This window comes from Carassius carassius, chromosome 34 (genome assembly GCF_963082965.1).
Source record: "Carassius carassius chromosome 34, fCarCar2.1, whole genome shotgun sequence".
Taxonomy (NCBI): Eukaryota; Metazoa; Chordata; class Actinopteri; order Cypriniformes; family Cyprinidae; genus Carassius; species Carassius carassius.
Window position 1 is genome coordinate 21,602,575 of NC_081788.1, and position 12,295 is coordinate 21,614,869.

Here is a 12,295-nt window from a genome sequence, read left to right on the forward strand (position 1 = left end):
CAGAGTGAAGCATGACGCTGTATTCTTTTCGCTCATGATCCAGTGTTTTTTTAAGTGCGACTCGGTTTGCAGTAAATGCTGCTCTACATGGACTCATATCTGCATGTGCTGCATGACTTCGTTTGTAATGTGCATTTGGGAACATAACATGCACCAAACATCTTCCCAAACTTGTAATGAGAAGCACTTATAAACCAGCTTTTGTCAGCATATTTACAATTGATAAAAATTAAGTCCGCCATGAAATTTGCATTGTCATTTTACAGTTTTAAAATGTATTTTATTAATTTAATTAATTAGTAATATTTTCACTTGTTATTTAGTAATAATATACATTTTACACTACATTTTTTAAATGACAATATTTATGGGTCAATGTAATTTTAATTTCTGTCTTAACTTATTCATATATATATATATATATATATATATATATATATATATATATATATATATATATATATATATATATATAATATATATATATATATATATATATATATATATATTATTTTTAAATATTTAATTTAACAACAACAGCAACAATAATAATGATAATTATTATTAGTCATATTGATATCCCAAGATCACAATTTTAAGGGCCCTACAAACAAGCACAGCAAACCTGGATCCTTTTTTAATTGCATTTATTATTATTATTATATATAAAAAAATAAGTTGCAATTAGACTTTTCCCCCAAGAACGTGTAAAAATGACATTTTACTGTATTTGTATAGTTGTTATTTTTGAAACGATATAATAAAAAAATAAAAAAATACATCAACCTGATGTTTTGGTTTAAATAAGTAGTATGTTAATTTATACATACAAAATGTTTTAGTAGTGGTTTCTTGTTGATGATGTAAGGTGTTTTACTCAGATGAACATCAAAAGGAACATGAATTTTTTTAGACAAAAACCCCTGAAGGGACTTCGGCCCCCCATTTCAGACGTCCAGCACACACCACTGATGCGTGATGCAGCAGCGCTGGACAGGGATTGAAAGCGACTTTGTGATTTGACAGTGTAAAGACCTCAGGTTCAGCTGCCTACTGTTGTGTGGAATTGTTCTGGGCTTATTACTATGTAAGGTTAGTTATTCACATCATGCATGAAAGCTCAGTAACCTAGAGCTGCTCTGGTACAGTGTTGTAGGGACAAAGAATTATAACCTTTTATTCAGGTATAATTTGCTTCACTGATCATTACTGTTTCCACAGAATCCAAGTAAAGCTTTTTAGGGCTTGTGACTAGGCATTTCAGTTACTATATTCCAAGTCTTTTGAAGCCATATAATAACCCCATTGACTTTAATTGTATGGACAAAAAAACATGAAAACATTGAAACAGTGTATGACTAAAAGAATGTGAAGTTATAAATGATGACATGTAATTTTTGGGTGAACTGTTGTATTAAAGTGACAATAATATTGCTCTGCAGCGTTCCTTGTGTGCTGGTGGTTGTTGACAGTGTGAGGAAGACATATTTTCAGATAACTGAGCTCGATCTCTCTCTGCTGAGGTGTGTGGGAGGGGTCCCTGTCAGTTTAATCACTGATCTCAAAGTCTTCTCAGGGTTTTGGCAGCTGTCTCTTGAGTCCTTTGATTCTGTCAGTGGCTGCAAACACTCACTGTTTGTTTAACATCAAAAACTGGATTATTTCAGAGAAGTTTAACTTACACTTTACATTTACTGACTAATCTACAAATCACTGCACATTTATTCACATTTTTTCCCCACATTTATTGTAAATTTAATTTTTTTTTTAATATTATTAATGCTATTTTAATGTCAAAAATATCTTTAATCAAAAAATCAAATCTTTATAATATCTCAAAATGAATATCTATTTTTCCCTACTGCACATTAAAAGGTTTTAATCCCTAAAAATGTACATTTTTAATATTTTATTTTAAATTTATTTATATATGTGACTTTTTTTTAATTTCAAGAAGACTAATATTTTTCAGTTTGCCAAATATATATAATTTTCCATTTTCTGAAGAAAGTGTTTGTTTGTCAAGTGGTTGCTAGGGTGTTGCTATGGTTGCTGAAGTGTTTTGGCTCATCACTGTGCTGTTGCTAGGGTGTTCTAGGTGGTTGCTTACGAAAACCCACTTCCAAGCCTTTATGATGTGATGTCACTCAGATTCTTTTTCTTTTTCACTCAGTATTTTCACCTAATTTATTATCCACCATGCAACTGACTTAGAAAGGCCTTTCCTCAACAATCTGTATGAGTTGATGATGTATCATTCATATCCGTGCACAGTAAGTGACAAAATGTAGTACTTTGAGTTAGGGTTTGTTCAAATGACCACTAATAAGCAAACAGTCCCTGCCATTATCAGATACTCCATCCCCCGTTCTCCTCTTCCCCTCCTCCTCATTCACCACACACTAAGCTCTTTCACCATCCATGCCGATGCTCCGCTCCAGTCACCCTCCCGCTCCGCGCCATGTTTTCCACAAAGCCCCTCAACTGTTTGCCACCGGCTCTCTGGGGACCCAGCTACACCCTGACGAAAGGATGAGAGAGAGAGAGAGAGAGAGAGAACAGGCAGAGAGAGTGAAATAATAGAGAGAAGAGGCGAAGAGTGCAGAGCAGAGCCAGGCACCATAGCAAAATATCCGTCTGTGTAACAGGAACTTCCTCCTTTTGTCTGTGTCGCCCATTTCAATTAAGGCTTCCAGCAGAGTTGCCCGGTCCTGATAGAAACATCCCTCCATCCATCCGTTCATCATCGAGGACGCAGCCTATACAAGGACAGCCAGCTGTAACGACTGCATGCAGGGAGCGACAGAACTGCAGGGAGGGGGGAAAATAATTAAATAAGTCACAAGGAGAAGGAGAGATTGGGTGAACAGAGGAGACCGCGAGGGAGGTGGGGATGTTGCCAGTGCGTCGTTGGAGGCTGCCAGGGGAAATGTGCTGAAACGAGCAGAAAACAGGAAGATACCGGTGAGCACCGCACCATCGAGATCTCTTCCATTTGTCCTCCCCATCTGACCGCCGGTGTTTTTGTGTGCAGATGTGATTGGCATTGAGCTTGCGGCATATGCCCTTGTGCATGCATATGTGTTTGATGCATTCTGTTTATTTTCATCACACCTGCAGTGATTTGACGGCCAGTCTTCAATGCCATACTCGGGTTTGAACCCATTTGGCGAGTGCAGCAGCGTTGCGTGCGGGTTTGTGTGTGTGTGTGCGTTCTGCCTACCTGGCATGCTTTAGTCAGAGTTCCAAAGTGCAGCTAGAATCCTTTCATTTAGCTTTCACACTCAAAAGAAGACACACACTCCCATACCTCTTGGTGCCGGAGACCCGATGCATCCTAAGAAGGCTGACGGTATGTGAACGGTATTGGAACATCTTAAGATCTCTGGTCATTGTGTGCATATTTTCTTTTCAGATATGTCACAAGAAATGGAGTTTGTTTTTGTGGCCACTAACGAAAGGAAATGTGCTGTTTTGACTGTTGACTCGGAACGGGTGGTAGTTATGTCATTATGAACGATTTCAGCCTGTCCCTCGTTTTCCGAAGAGGGTGGTTAAATAGATGCTCATGCATTATTTAAGTCTGACTGACATAATTAGTGGATTGTCAGTTATCCACCACCTCTTGGTTGCGATGCACCCAAACATGAGGCTCTGCATGATCCTTCCCATGACTACAGACACAAGGAGTCACATTCAAGGCTCTCGCATTAGTTGTTTCTGGGTAAATAACAAAGGGGAATTGTGCTCTGCTGCAACGCCAAGATCCTGATACTTTTGTTTTATGACGTTAAGAGTTGATTTTCTACCCTAAGTTCCTGCAGACACATCAGGGGTTGGATTGAGCCTGCTGTCAGATGCATAGTGGGCCCGTTTTGGGATCTTTGGCTCATTGGTTGCTATTTGGGGTGTTTTCTACCTGTCCTTGGTGTTTCAGCCCATCAAATAAAGTAACTGAAAGCAGTAGTTTTAGAGTCGTTTGTGTGTAGAACGTTTCCCGATGCTGCTGTTTTTAGCTGCAGTGTCTGTGTTGGGATGTCATATAATCCACCTGTTCCGGTATTGATTGGCAATAAATCTAAATATGGCCACTGCTGCACACCAGCGCCTGCTCGGGAGAGCCCTGATGTGATGTTAATACTTCTAGCAAATCTATGACGGATTACTGATAAATTTAGTGACCTTTGTAGATGGTGGTTTAGTTCTGCAGAAGCCAATCAGTTCAGATATGAAGCTGGCTGTGTCTTTAAGGTATTTGGCAAATTATTATGCATGTAACAAATGCATGATGATTTGTTCTTTGAATACTGATGCAGTTCTCCTTCACATTGCACGATTACAATTTGACTTTCAGTCCCATTAGCTAGTTGCTGTGATATTTCATGTTTTTCAATGCTTGGCCTTGAATTTTTGGCTTTTAACTAGTAGGTCAGTGGTGCTCAACCAAGGGGCCTCTGCTAAGGTTGAGTTTATTTAAAATTATTTAAATAATAATTAAATAAAAAAGACAAAACAAGCATTACAATTAAAAAAAAATCCAATCCTTAATAATTATTCAGTGAATTATGAAAAGTTGGAAAAATCATGGGGCCTTTGAACATTGTTTTGGACATTTGGGGGGCCATGGACTCAAAAAGGTTGAGAGCCAATGATATAGAGTAGACAGGAATAAAAAAAAGGTGGAATGGGATCATATGGGGGCTAAAGCCAGATATGAACTAGTGTCCCCTTGAACACATCCACAGAAGTCCCCTTCCACACCCTCAGCTTTTCTCGCTAGCTCAACCAAACTTCACCAGGAAGAACTTCATTCAGTCAGCAGTTTTAGCATCTATCTGGTCCCTAGCAAGATCAGCAGCAAGCTAGCACTAACCAGCAGAAGCCAGTCTTGGAATTCATGCTGGCCTAAGGTGCTTGTCAGCGATGATGTATGCTTCCCAGATATATCTGGTTCTTCACCATATTTGTAAAGTCACTCTGGAGACCATCTTCAAGAGAGAAAGTCATTTCAATAGTGTAGGTGGATCCAGGCAGCTATAGGAAAGTGTCTTACAACTCCAAAAAAGTTTCATTCTTTGCAAATGATCAGCAACGACAAATAGGAGCAAAGACAGCAGAGCTCACGTGATCCGTCTCCTTTGAGACCGTGTAGGCAAGACGGAGGAGATGTTCATGTGACTGTGAGCGATTTCACAAGGTTTTGTCTCAACCCACATATAGCAATAAATAAAAAATTATGTGTGGAAAACCGCATCAGAAACCGTGGGCATTCTGAGCTTGATTCATGTACTGATCATGATTCATATGATGCATTATTTTCCACGCAGAATAATCTTTTTACCAGCAAGATGCTGATTCCTTGTCAAAATAAAAGACATTTTGTGTTCAGACTTTTTAAAGCTAGTATATGGCTAGTTTGGCAGGCAACTTGTAATCCGCCTACAGTACAATGACCTCCTGATGTAGAACGGTTTCTTGTTCATATAACGAGCAATGAATCAAAAAATCCAAATGTGTGCTTTGTTTTCTGCCATTGCATGTGATGTATCACCAGTCACTGATAAGTCTGCAGTTCTCAGTTTAACCTTCTCCACTGCATTGGAGGTTTCTCTCTTCATTCTGCTCTGTTGCGTTCGTGTTTTGTGGCTATTCTAGGAATTAGGTGTAAGAAGGTGCTAGCTTGTTATATTAGCTGTTGCCGGGTAAGGTTTATTGTCATGGTAATGGCTGTTATGAGGTAATAAATATAGTGGATCTTCTCAGGAAGATAGATTGCTGTAAAATGGAGAATGTAATGAAGTGTTGAAGACCCCTCCTCATCATTATTTCTCTCCCACACTTGTCATTCTTTCCTGCTCATTAACTGACTTTCTGACTTCACCCTCCTCTGTGCTGTTTTTATCCCCTCTTCCTCGTTCTGTCTAGCCTACTCTAACCATCTTACCAACTCAGCTTATTCTACTGCGTTTGACCGCCCCTCTTCTCCTCCGCTCATGATCTTTCTGGTTTTTGCTCTTCTCTTCCTTTGCTGTTATTGTTCTCTCTCTCCCACACAGGTCACTCTCTTCCGTTATCTGTGCTGCTGTTCTCTACTCCTCCTTTTCACTCCTCCATCAGCCAGGTTAGATTTCATTAGATGTCCTCTGCAGCGAGAAACATTCCGTACTAAAACATCCATCCCGGAAATGTACACCGGATGTTCATAATTCAGTGATTAGTCATTTCTTGTAGCTGTTCTTATAAAGTTGAGTTCATTTTAGTTTGATGGGAACTTTTAGAAATTCAAATCACACGTTTTCTTTTTTGGATTGGTTTATGTTTAGGCTCACTTTTTGTTTAGATTATTTTCCTTTCAAAGAATAATTACAATAAAAGTTAATTGATCATTTTAAATTTATGTCATATTTTCAGAGTTTAACATTGATAATCTACATCAGGCATTTAAAAAATATGCAATGTGACCCTTATATAAGAAGAAGAAAACCCTGAAAAAATGTATGATTTAAAAAAAACAACTTTATTTTATTTTGCTGTTATTGGTTGTTTTCTTGTAATAGTTTAATTAAAAAAAAAAAAAAAAACATGATCAACCCCATACTTGAAGAAACACCCTTATTTAAACTCATATATTTGTTTCAACACGCAGTGCCAGAATTTCTCAATCCATTCGTTTATGCTTTACTTTTTTCAATTTGTATGGTGTATATGTCTTAGGATGATGATGTCATTGCTATTTTGAAAAAAAAAAAACCTTGCTTTAAAGATCATTACAAGGCGGATAAGCGAAATCCCAGATCTACACATGAAATCACCACCAGAAGCAGTCACGATAAGAAAACAGCTTTATCTGAGTTTACAAAGAGTCCAGTGCCCCTCTTCCCTCTCTGTCATGTGATTCTGCTCATACAGTGAAGGATTGAAATGTGGATCAGGCATCAGCAGTGCCCAGGGCCCTGAGCCTAGCTCAAACTCCCATCTTAAAATAGACATGCAGACATGTATTCATCCTATTAGTACTTCTCTTTGTGTATCCTCCTGTCCTCTGCTGCTTTCTATCTTCTCTCCCTCTTTTGTGGTCCTGAACAATGTTTGATGGAGACTTAAGTGGGTGCCAGTGCTTAGTGTTTTTTTTGTCCACACAATGACTGGCTCAGACCTCAGCCTTATGTACTGTCACTGAATCCAAGGACCTTATTTCTCTGTGCTGTATTTCCAGTTTGATGCCATATTATGATACAGAAGTTATTAGACCATTTTGACTTCAAACATTCCCCCAGAACCACTGTACTTTAGAATTTGCATATACAAGGATGAATTGTGTATGTTTTGCTGCCTAAATTATGTATCAAACATATAACTATACATTAATTCATCACATATAAACAGTCTGTCAGACTTGCTAATAAATAGCTATAGTCTCTGTTTAGTAAATAGCTCAATTTGGAAAGATTTTCTTTTTTCTCTGTGGCTATAATGATTTGCTTTCTCTGGTTTGTTTTGTGTTTTACAGCTCTCTGGAAATTGTTGCCATCCTTTATATATATGCTTATTTTTGCATTCTGCCAGTCATTAAGAGCTATTTTCATGCAGTAAATCAATAATTCTGTCTGTTTAGACAAAACATTGAATGGCTTCTGCTTGGTCTTAATGTTGTCATTTTGCAGGGCCAGCAAAACGAAATTCTTATACAATATAATGTTTATTTCTATTTAAAAAAACAAAACAAAACACAGGAATTTTTAAAAGTTTGTAGGACATGTTTTCCACTTTTATAATGGTTGCTACATCTCTGGATGTAAACACAAAAGGTGCACATCATTGAAAGTGTTTACGTAAAACAAAAAAAGTTTACTTAATAATATTTTATTTGAATCTAAAAAAAATATATATATTATATAAAATCTAAACATAGGTCTATATCTGTCTGACTATCTATCTATCTATCTATCTATCTATCTATCTATCTATCTATCTATCTATCTATCTATCTATCTATCTATCTATCTATCTATCTATCTTCAATTAATTTTTTTTAATAACTCTTAACAAAAGTTATATAAAAAGATAATAAATGATAAAATAAAATACAATTAATTTTGAAAATAATAAATATAAGTTATAAATAAAAATACTCAAGATATATTCTGTGATAATCAGTTTCTCAAACACATTTGTAAAATTTTAAAGATGTTTTTATAAATCATATCTTTACTGGAAAACAGACTAAACAGACTAAATACTGATTAAGAATATGTTTCATGCAGCTATTGCACTTCATTATGTCCTACATTTCACTGGGTTTGGAAGTGAGAAAAGAGAAGCTCTATGAATAAATAAAATTGCACTTTTATGGTAAAAATGTGTCTTGTTGTCTTTCTGATAAGCATATGCATCCAGCTGGTAAATGTAATGATTAGATCTGAGTGGTTTTGTAGCAGAGTAATCAGTCAAATATTATTTGCGTCTTTCTCCCAATCAGTGTGATTTTCTCGTCACTCAACAGTTTATCAAGCTTTGCTTCCCTCACATCAATTTACAAATCATTGAGTTTTACTTTCACAGTCTAAAACCTAATCAGAACCAGCTGAAGAGTTTGATGAGCACAGTTTGATGCTGTTATTTTTCCTCAACTCTTTATTATACAGCAACAAAATCACAGTCTGATCCAGGGTTAGAGGATGCTCTAGCCAATTAATTACTCTAATAAGCTCAATTATCCTATTCTGAGGTAGAGCTCTCATTAGCATGTCGTATCTGTGCTTTCTTGACAAGTATTTACGTTTCTGTATAAGATTATGTCATTCATCAGTATTTTTAGTTTGTTTCTCAGAAGAGAACAACTGTAAATTTTAAATGTAGTAGTAAAATTACATTTAGTCTCTCTCTCTATCTCGTTCTCAACAGTCCAGTTTTTTGACAAAGGCTTTAGTTTTGACTTGAAGTTGGTATTGTATGCTGGCGGGTACAAGCTTTCCTCAAGTAACTCTTAAAGGTAGTGTAGGTGATTTTGGAGAGGCTAGCATAAGCTTCCACCTTCCCTGGAAACCCCACTCCAAAGCCTTACCTCCTCCAAAATGCATTAACATGACAGGCAGACCAGATTCCAGACAAATTCCACAGATGATATAAATACATTTAGACTAAGACTTAACTTCGTGATTGCCATAGGGATGTGAAGAGACTTCCAACCAGCATAACAAAAAATGTTTTGGAACCAAATCACCTAGTGCATGATTATTATTTCCCTTTTAAATTTTGAGTTTGAGTTAGATATACCTTACTGCCTGACTTGGTTTGATTTAAGGCCCTTCAATAGAATAAACTGAGATGTGGATTGGTGGAAGATTTTTTGACTGTGAGGATTAAGTATCGTTCTTTCTCACTCTCAGGGTCCACAGCCCTCACTCTTTTCGCACATCCTCACTTTCTTCACTTTGCCTTCTTTTTCTGTCTTACCCCTCCTTTCCAATTTCACAGCCTGAGCAGTGACTGTCAGAGTGAAAGGCAGCAGTTATTTACATGCTCTCCCTCTCTCTCTCTCTGTGTGTGTGTGTGTGTATATGTGTATATATATATATATATATATATAGCCAATGTGTGTGTGTGTGTGTGTGTGTGTGTGTGTATATGTGAATATGTATATATATATGTGTGTGTGTGTATACATATAGCATAAAATATTGGACAGTTGTGGATTTAAGTTTAGTAGGTCATTGGAGTCATTGAAATTAAACAAAATCTTTCATCATCAAAAGTGACAGTACAGACATTTATAACGTTACAATGGATTTATATATAAAGAAATGCTATTCTGTTCAGATTTTGTTAGCTTCTGTTTTAATAAAAGCATCATGAGATAAAAATGTAACCTATACAAACAAAAGAGAGGCACTTTGCAGATTAAATGTCTTGTTTGGTAAAGCCTTTATGTGAAATACTGGGTAAATTCCTTAAATGGATAGTTCAACCAAATGTAAATTTGATGTTTATCTGCTTACCCCCAGGGCATCCAAGATGTAGACTTTGTTTCTTCAGTAGATTACAAACCAAGATTTTTAGCTCAAATTGTTAAAGTCTACCAGTCTTATAATGTAAGTGGATGGGAATCATGGTTAAAACATAAAAAAACATACACAAACAAAACCAAATTAAACCCTGCAGCTCGTGATGATACATCGATGTGTTAAGACACAGAACGATCAGTCTGTGTAAGAAACTGAACAGTATTTATATAGTTTTTTACCTCTGATTCATGCAATGTCCGAACTGTTTGAACTCTCCTTAACGCATCCTCCTGTGCGCGTTCTCAAGCAGGCGTGTGAGGCATCTTCTTCTTCTTGCTTTATGGCGGATCGCAGACTTATAAGTGCATTACCGCCACCTACTATATCTCTCAAGTGGACCATTGACATTCCTAATTGAGATTGTAGATAGAGTGTCAATGGTCCTTTTGAGAGATAGGTGGTGGTAATGCACTAGTAAGTCTGCGATCTGCCATAAAGCAAATAGAAGAAGCCATGATTCCTATCTACTTACTGTGCATTATAACTTCAACTTCAACTTTGCTTTATTGTCATTCTTCCACTTACACAGTATACAGAAGAACAAAATGTTGTTTCTGGCGGACCAAGGTGCAAAGACACTGACAAAACAATTATAAGACTGATAGAATGCAACGGTTTAAGCTAAAATTCTTGGTTTGTGTTCTACTGAAGAAACAAAGTCACCTACATCTTGGATGCCCTCGGGGTAAACAGATAGACATAAAATTTTCATTTTTGGGTGAGCTATCCCTTTAATTCATAAACCACCCATATAAGATTATTTGTAAGTAGCTTGAGTCAGCGTTCAGTGCAGCAATGTGTGTGTGCATTAAAGAGAAAGATAAAATTAATCTTCTTTATTAATAAACACATTTGTATTGTCTTAGATCGAATGAGTCATATTTATCAAACCCCATGCACATCAATTAGGCGATCTGTAAGTCTAAATGGCCCTCAGAGTAAGTTTTTTGATTCAGTTATTAAAGGATGGCACTAATCTCCCAGTGCACCCTTGTGTTGGCTAAGCAGAAGCTGAGAGCTGCACTGTCATTCCAATGCAGTACATGTGGGCGATTATGATATAATATGCCCCAAATAGATAGTGGAAAACTTGGGGTTCGTTTCAGGAAAGCTGGAGGCTTATTGTGTGGGAGGATTTGAACTCATATAGAAGTTTGAAAATGTTACCAAAATTACTTATCACGTCTTTCCTCAAACATTTGTAAACCAAAGACAGGCGGCTCCTAGCATTTTGTTGATTTTGCAGTGATGGACACAGAGGTACATGTTAGGGATCTGAATATCGGGTGTCGGAATTTGAATTTCTCAAACTGCCAGTCTTGTGACAATGCTTTAAAAATCAACAAGTGTTTTGCCACTTTTTTCTCCTTCGCCCTCCAGAGAGAAAAGGAGAGAAAGAGGTGACTTCACTTTTCCACCCACATCACACTCTCAGTGGTGCTCAGCTGTGAGGTTTGTTAACATGCGTCTTTCCTCATGCTCTGTTAAATGCCTGGAGCTCTTCTAAACCCAACACTCATTTCTCTAGAATGGGGCTTGTTTATATCTTGTATTAGTTATTCATTTGAATGTTCTTGCAAGCTATTTTTATATACTCTGTCGTTTTTAAGAAGTGTTAGATTAAAGTCTTGAAATCTTTCATTGACTGATTGAATGGCATTCAGTATCGAACTGCCAGCAATGATGTCATTATACAATGTGCATATTGATTTGTAATTGGTCTCTATCAAAAATGTGGGGAGTCTCTCTCTCTCTCTCTCTATGTCAATGTATGTCCCTCCAGCTCTTTATATTTGAGTTTTCAACTTGCAAGCAGCAGAATTGTGCATTTAAAAATTAATTTATTGAGAGTTATTCTAACAACAAGGCATAAGATGCATTGATGAGAATGAGATTTCTTAAGAGTCAAGTTAGCTTTTTGAAAACGTTTAAAAGGATTTTGTTTCAATGATGTTTAGATATTTGTCCTAGAAACCTAGACAATGTGCAGTGATCATTTTTGTTGCAAATTATTTTATGCAGTGATTATGATGATGCAGGGATTTTCAGCCGCAACCTACTGAGTGTCACACCCAAACTAATTCACCAGGGACTGTCAGCTTATTCTCCTCAGGCACAGGTTAACACTTCCTGTTGATGTCTGCTGGACTTAAAAGTACAATTTGTAAGATATTTGCAGTAAAATATCCAAAAACCACTAAGCTAGTGTTATATATTTTGTCCAGCTGATT

At 36.8% G+C, this 12,295-nt stretch overlaps 1 protein-coding gene across 3 annotated transcripts in view; it reads left to right on the top strand.

Moving 5' to 3' along the window:
• LOC132114736 (protein kinase C zeta type-like) overlaps window positions 1-12,295 on the top strand; it is a 117,091-nt gene that overhangs the window by 12,193 nt on the left and 92,603 nt on the right. Inside the window, exon 1 of one of the 3 annotated variants that reach the window (XM_059523028.1) lies at window positions 2,583-2,964. The exons of 1 other annotated variant lie outside the window; for it this stretch is intronic. Coding sequence is in view for 1 of the 2 variants with exons in the window: in XM_059523027.1 (XP_059379010.1) it covers window positions 3,331-3,352 (22 nt within the window). In the remaining variant the exon portion in view is untranslated. Of the gene's footprint in view, window positions 1-2,582; window positions 2,965-3,315; window positions 3,353-12,295 lie in introns of those variants that run through there. One more of the 3 variants, XM_059523027.1, reaches the window with a different exon arrangement.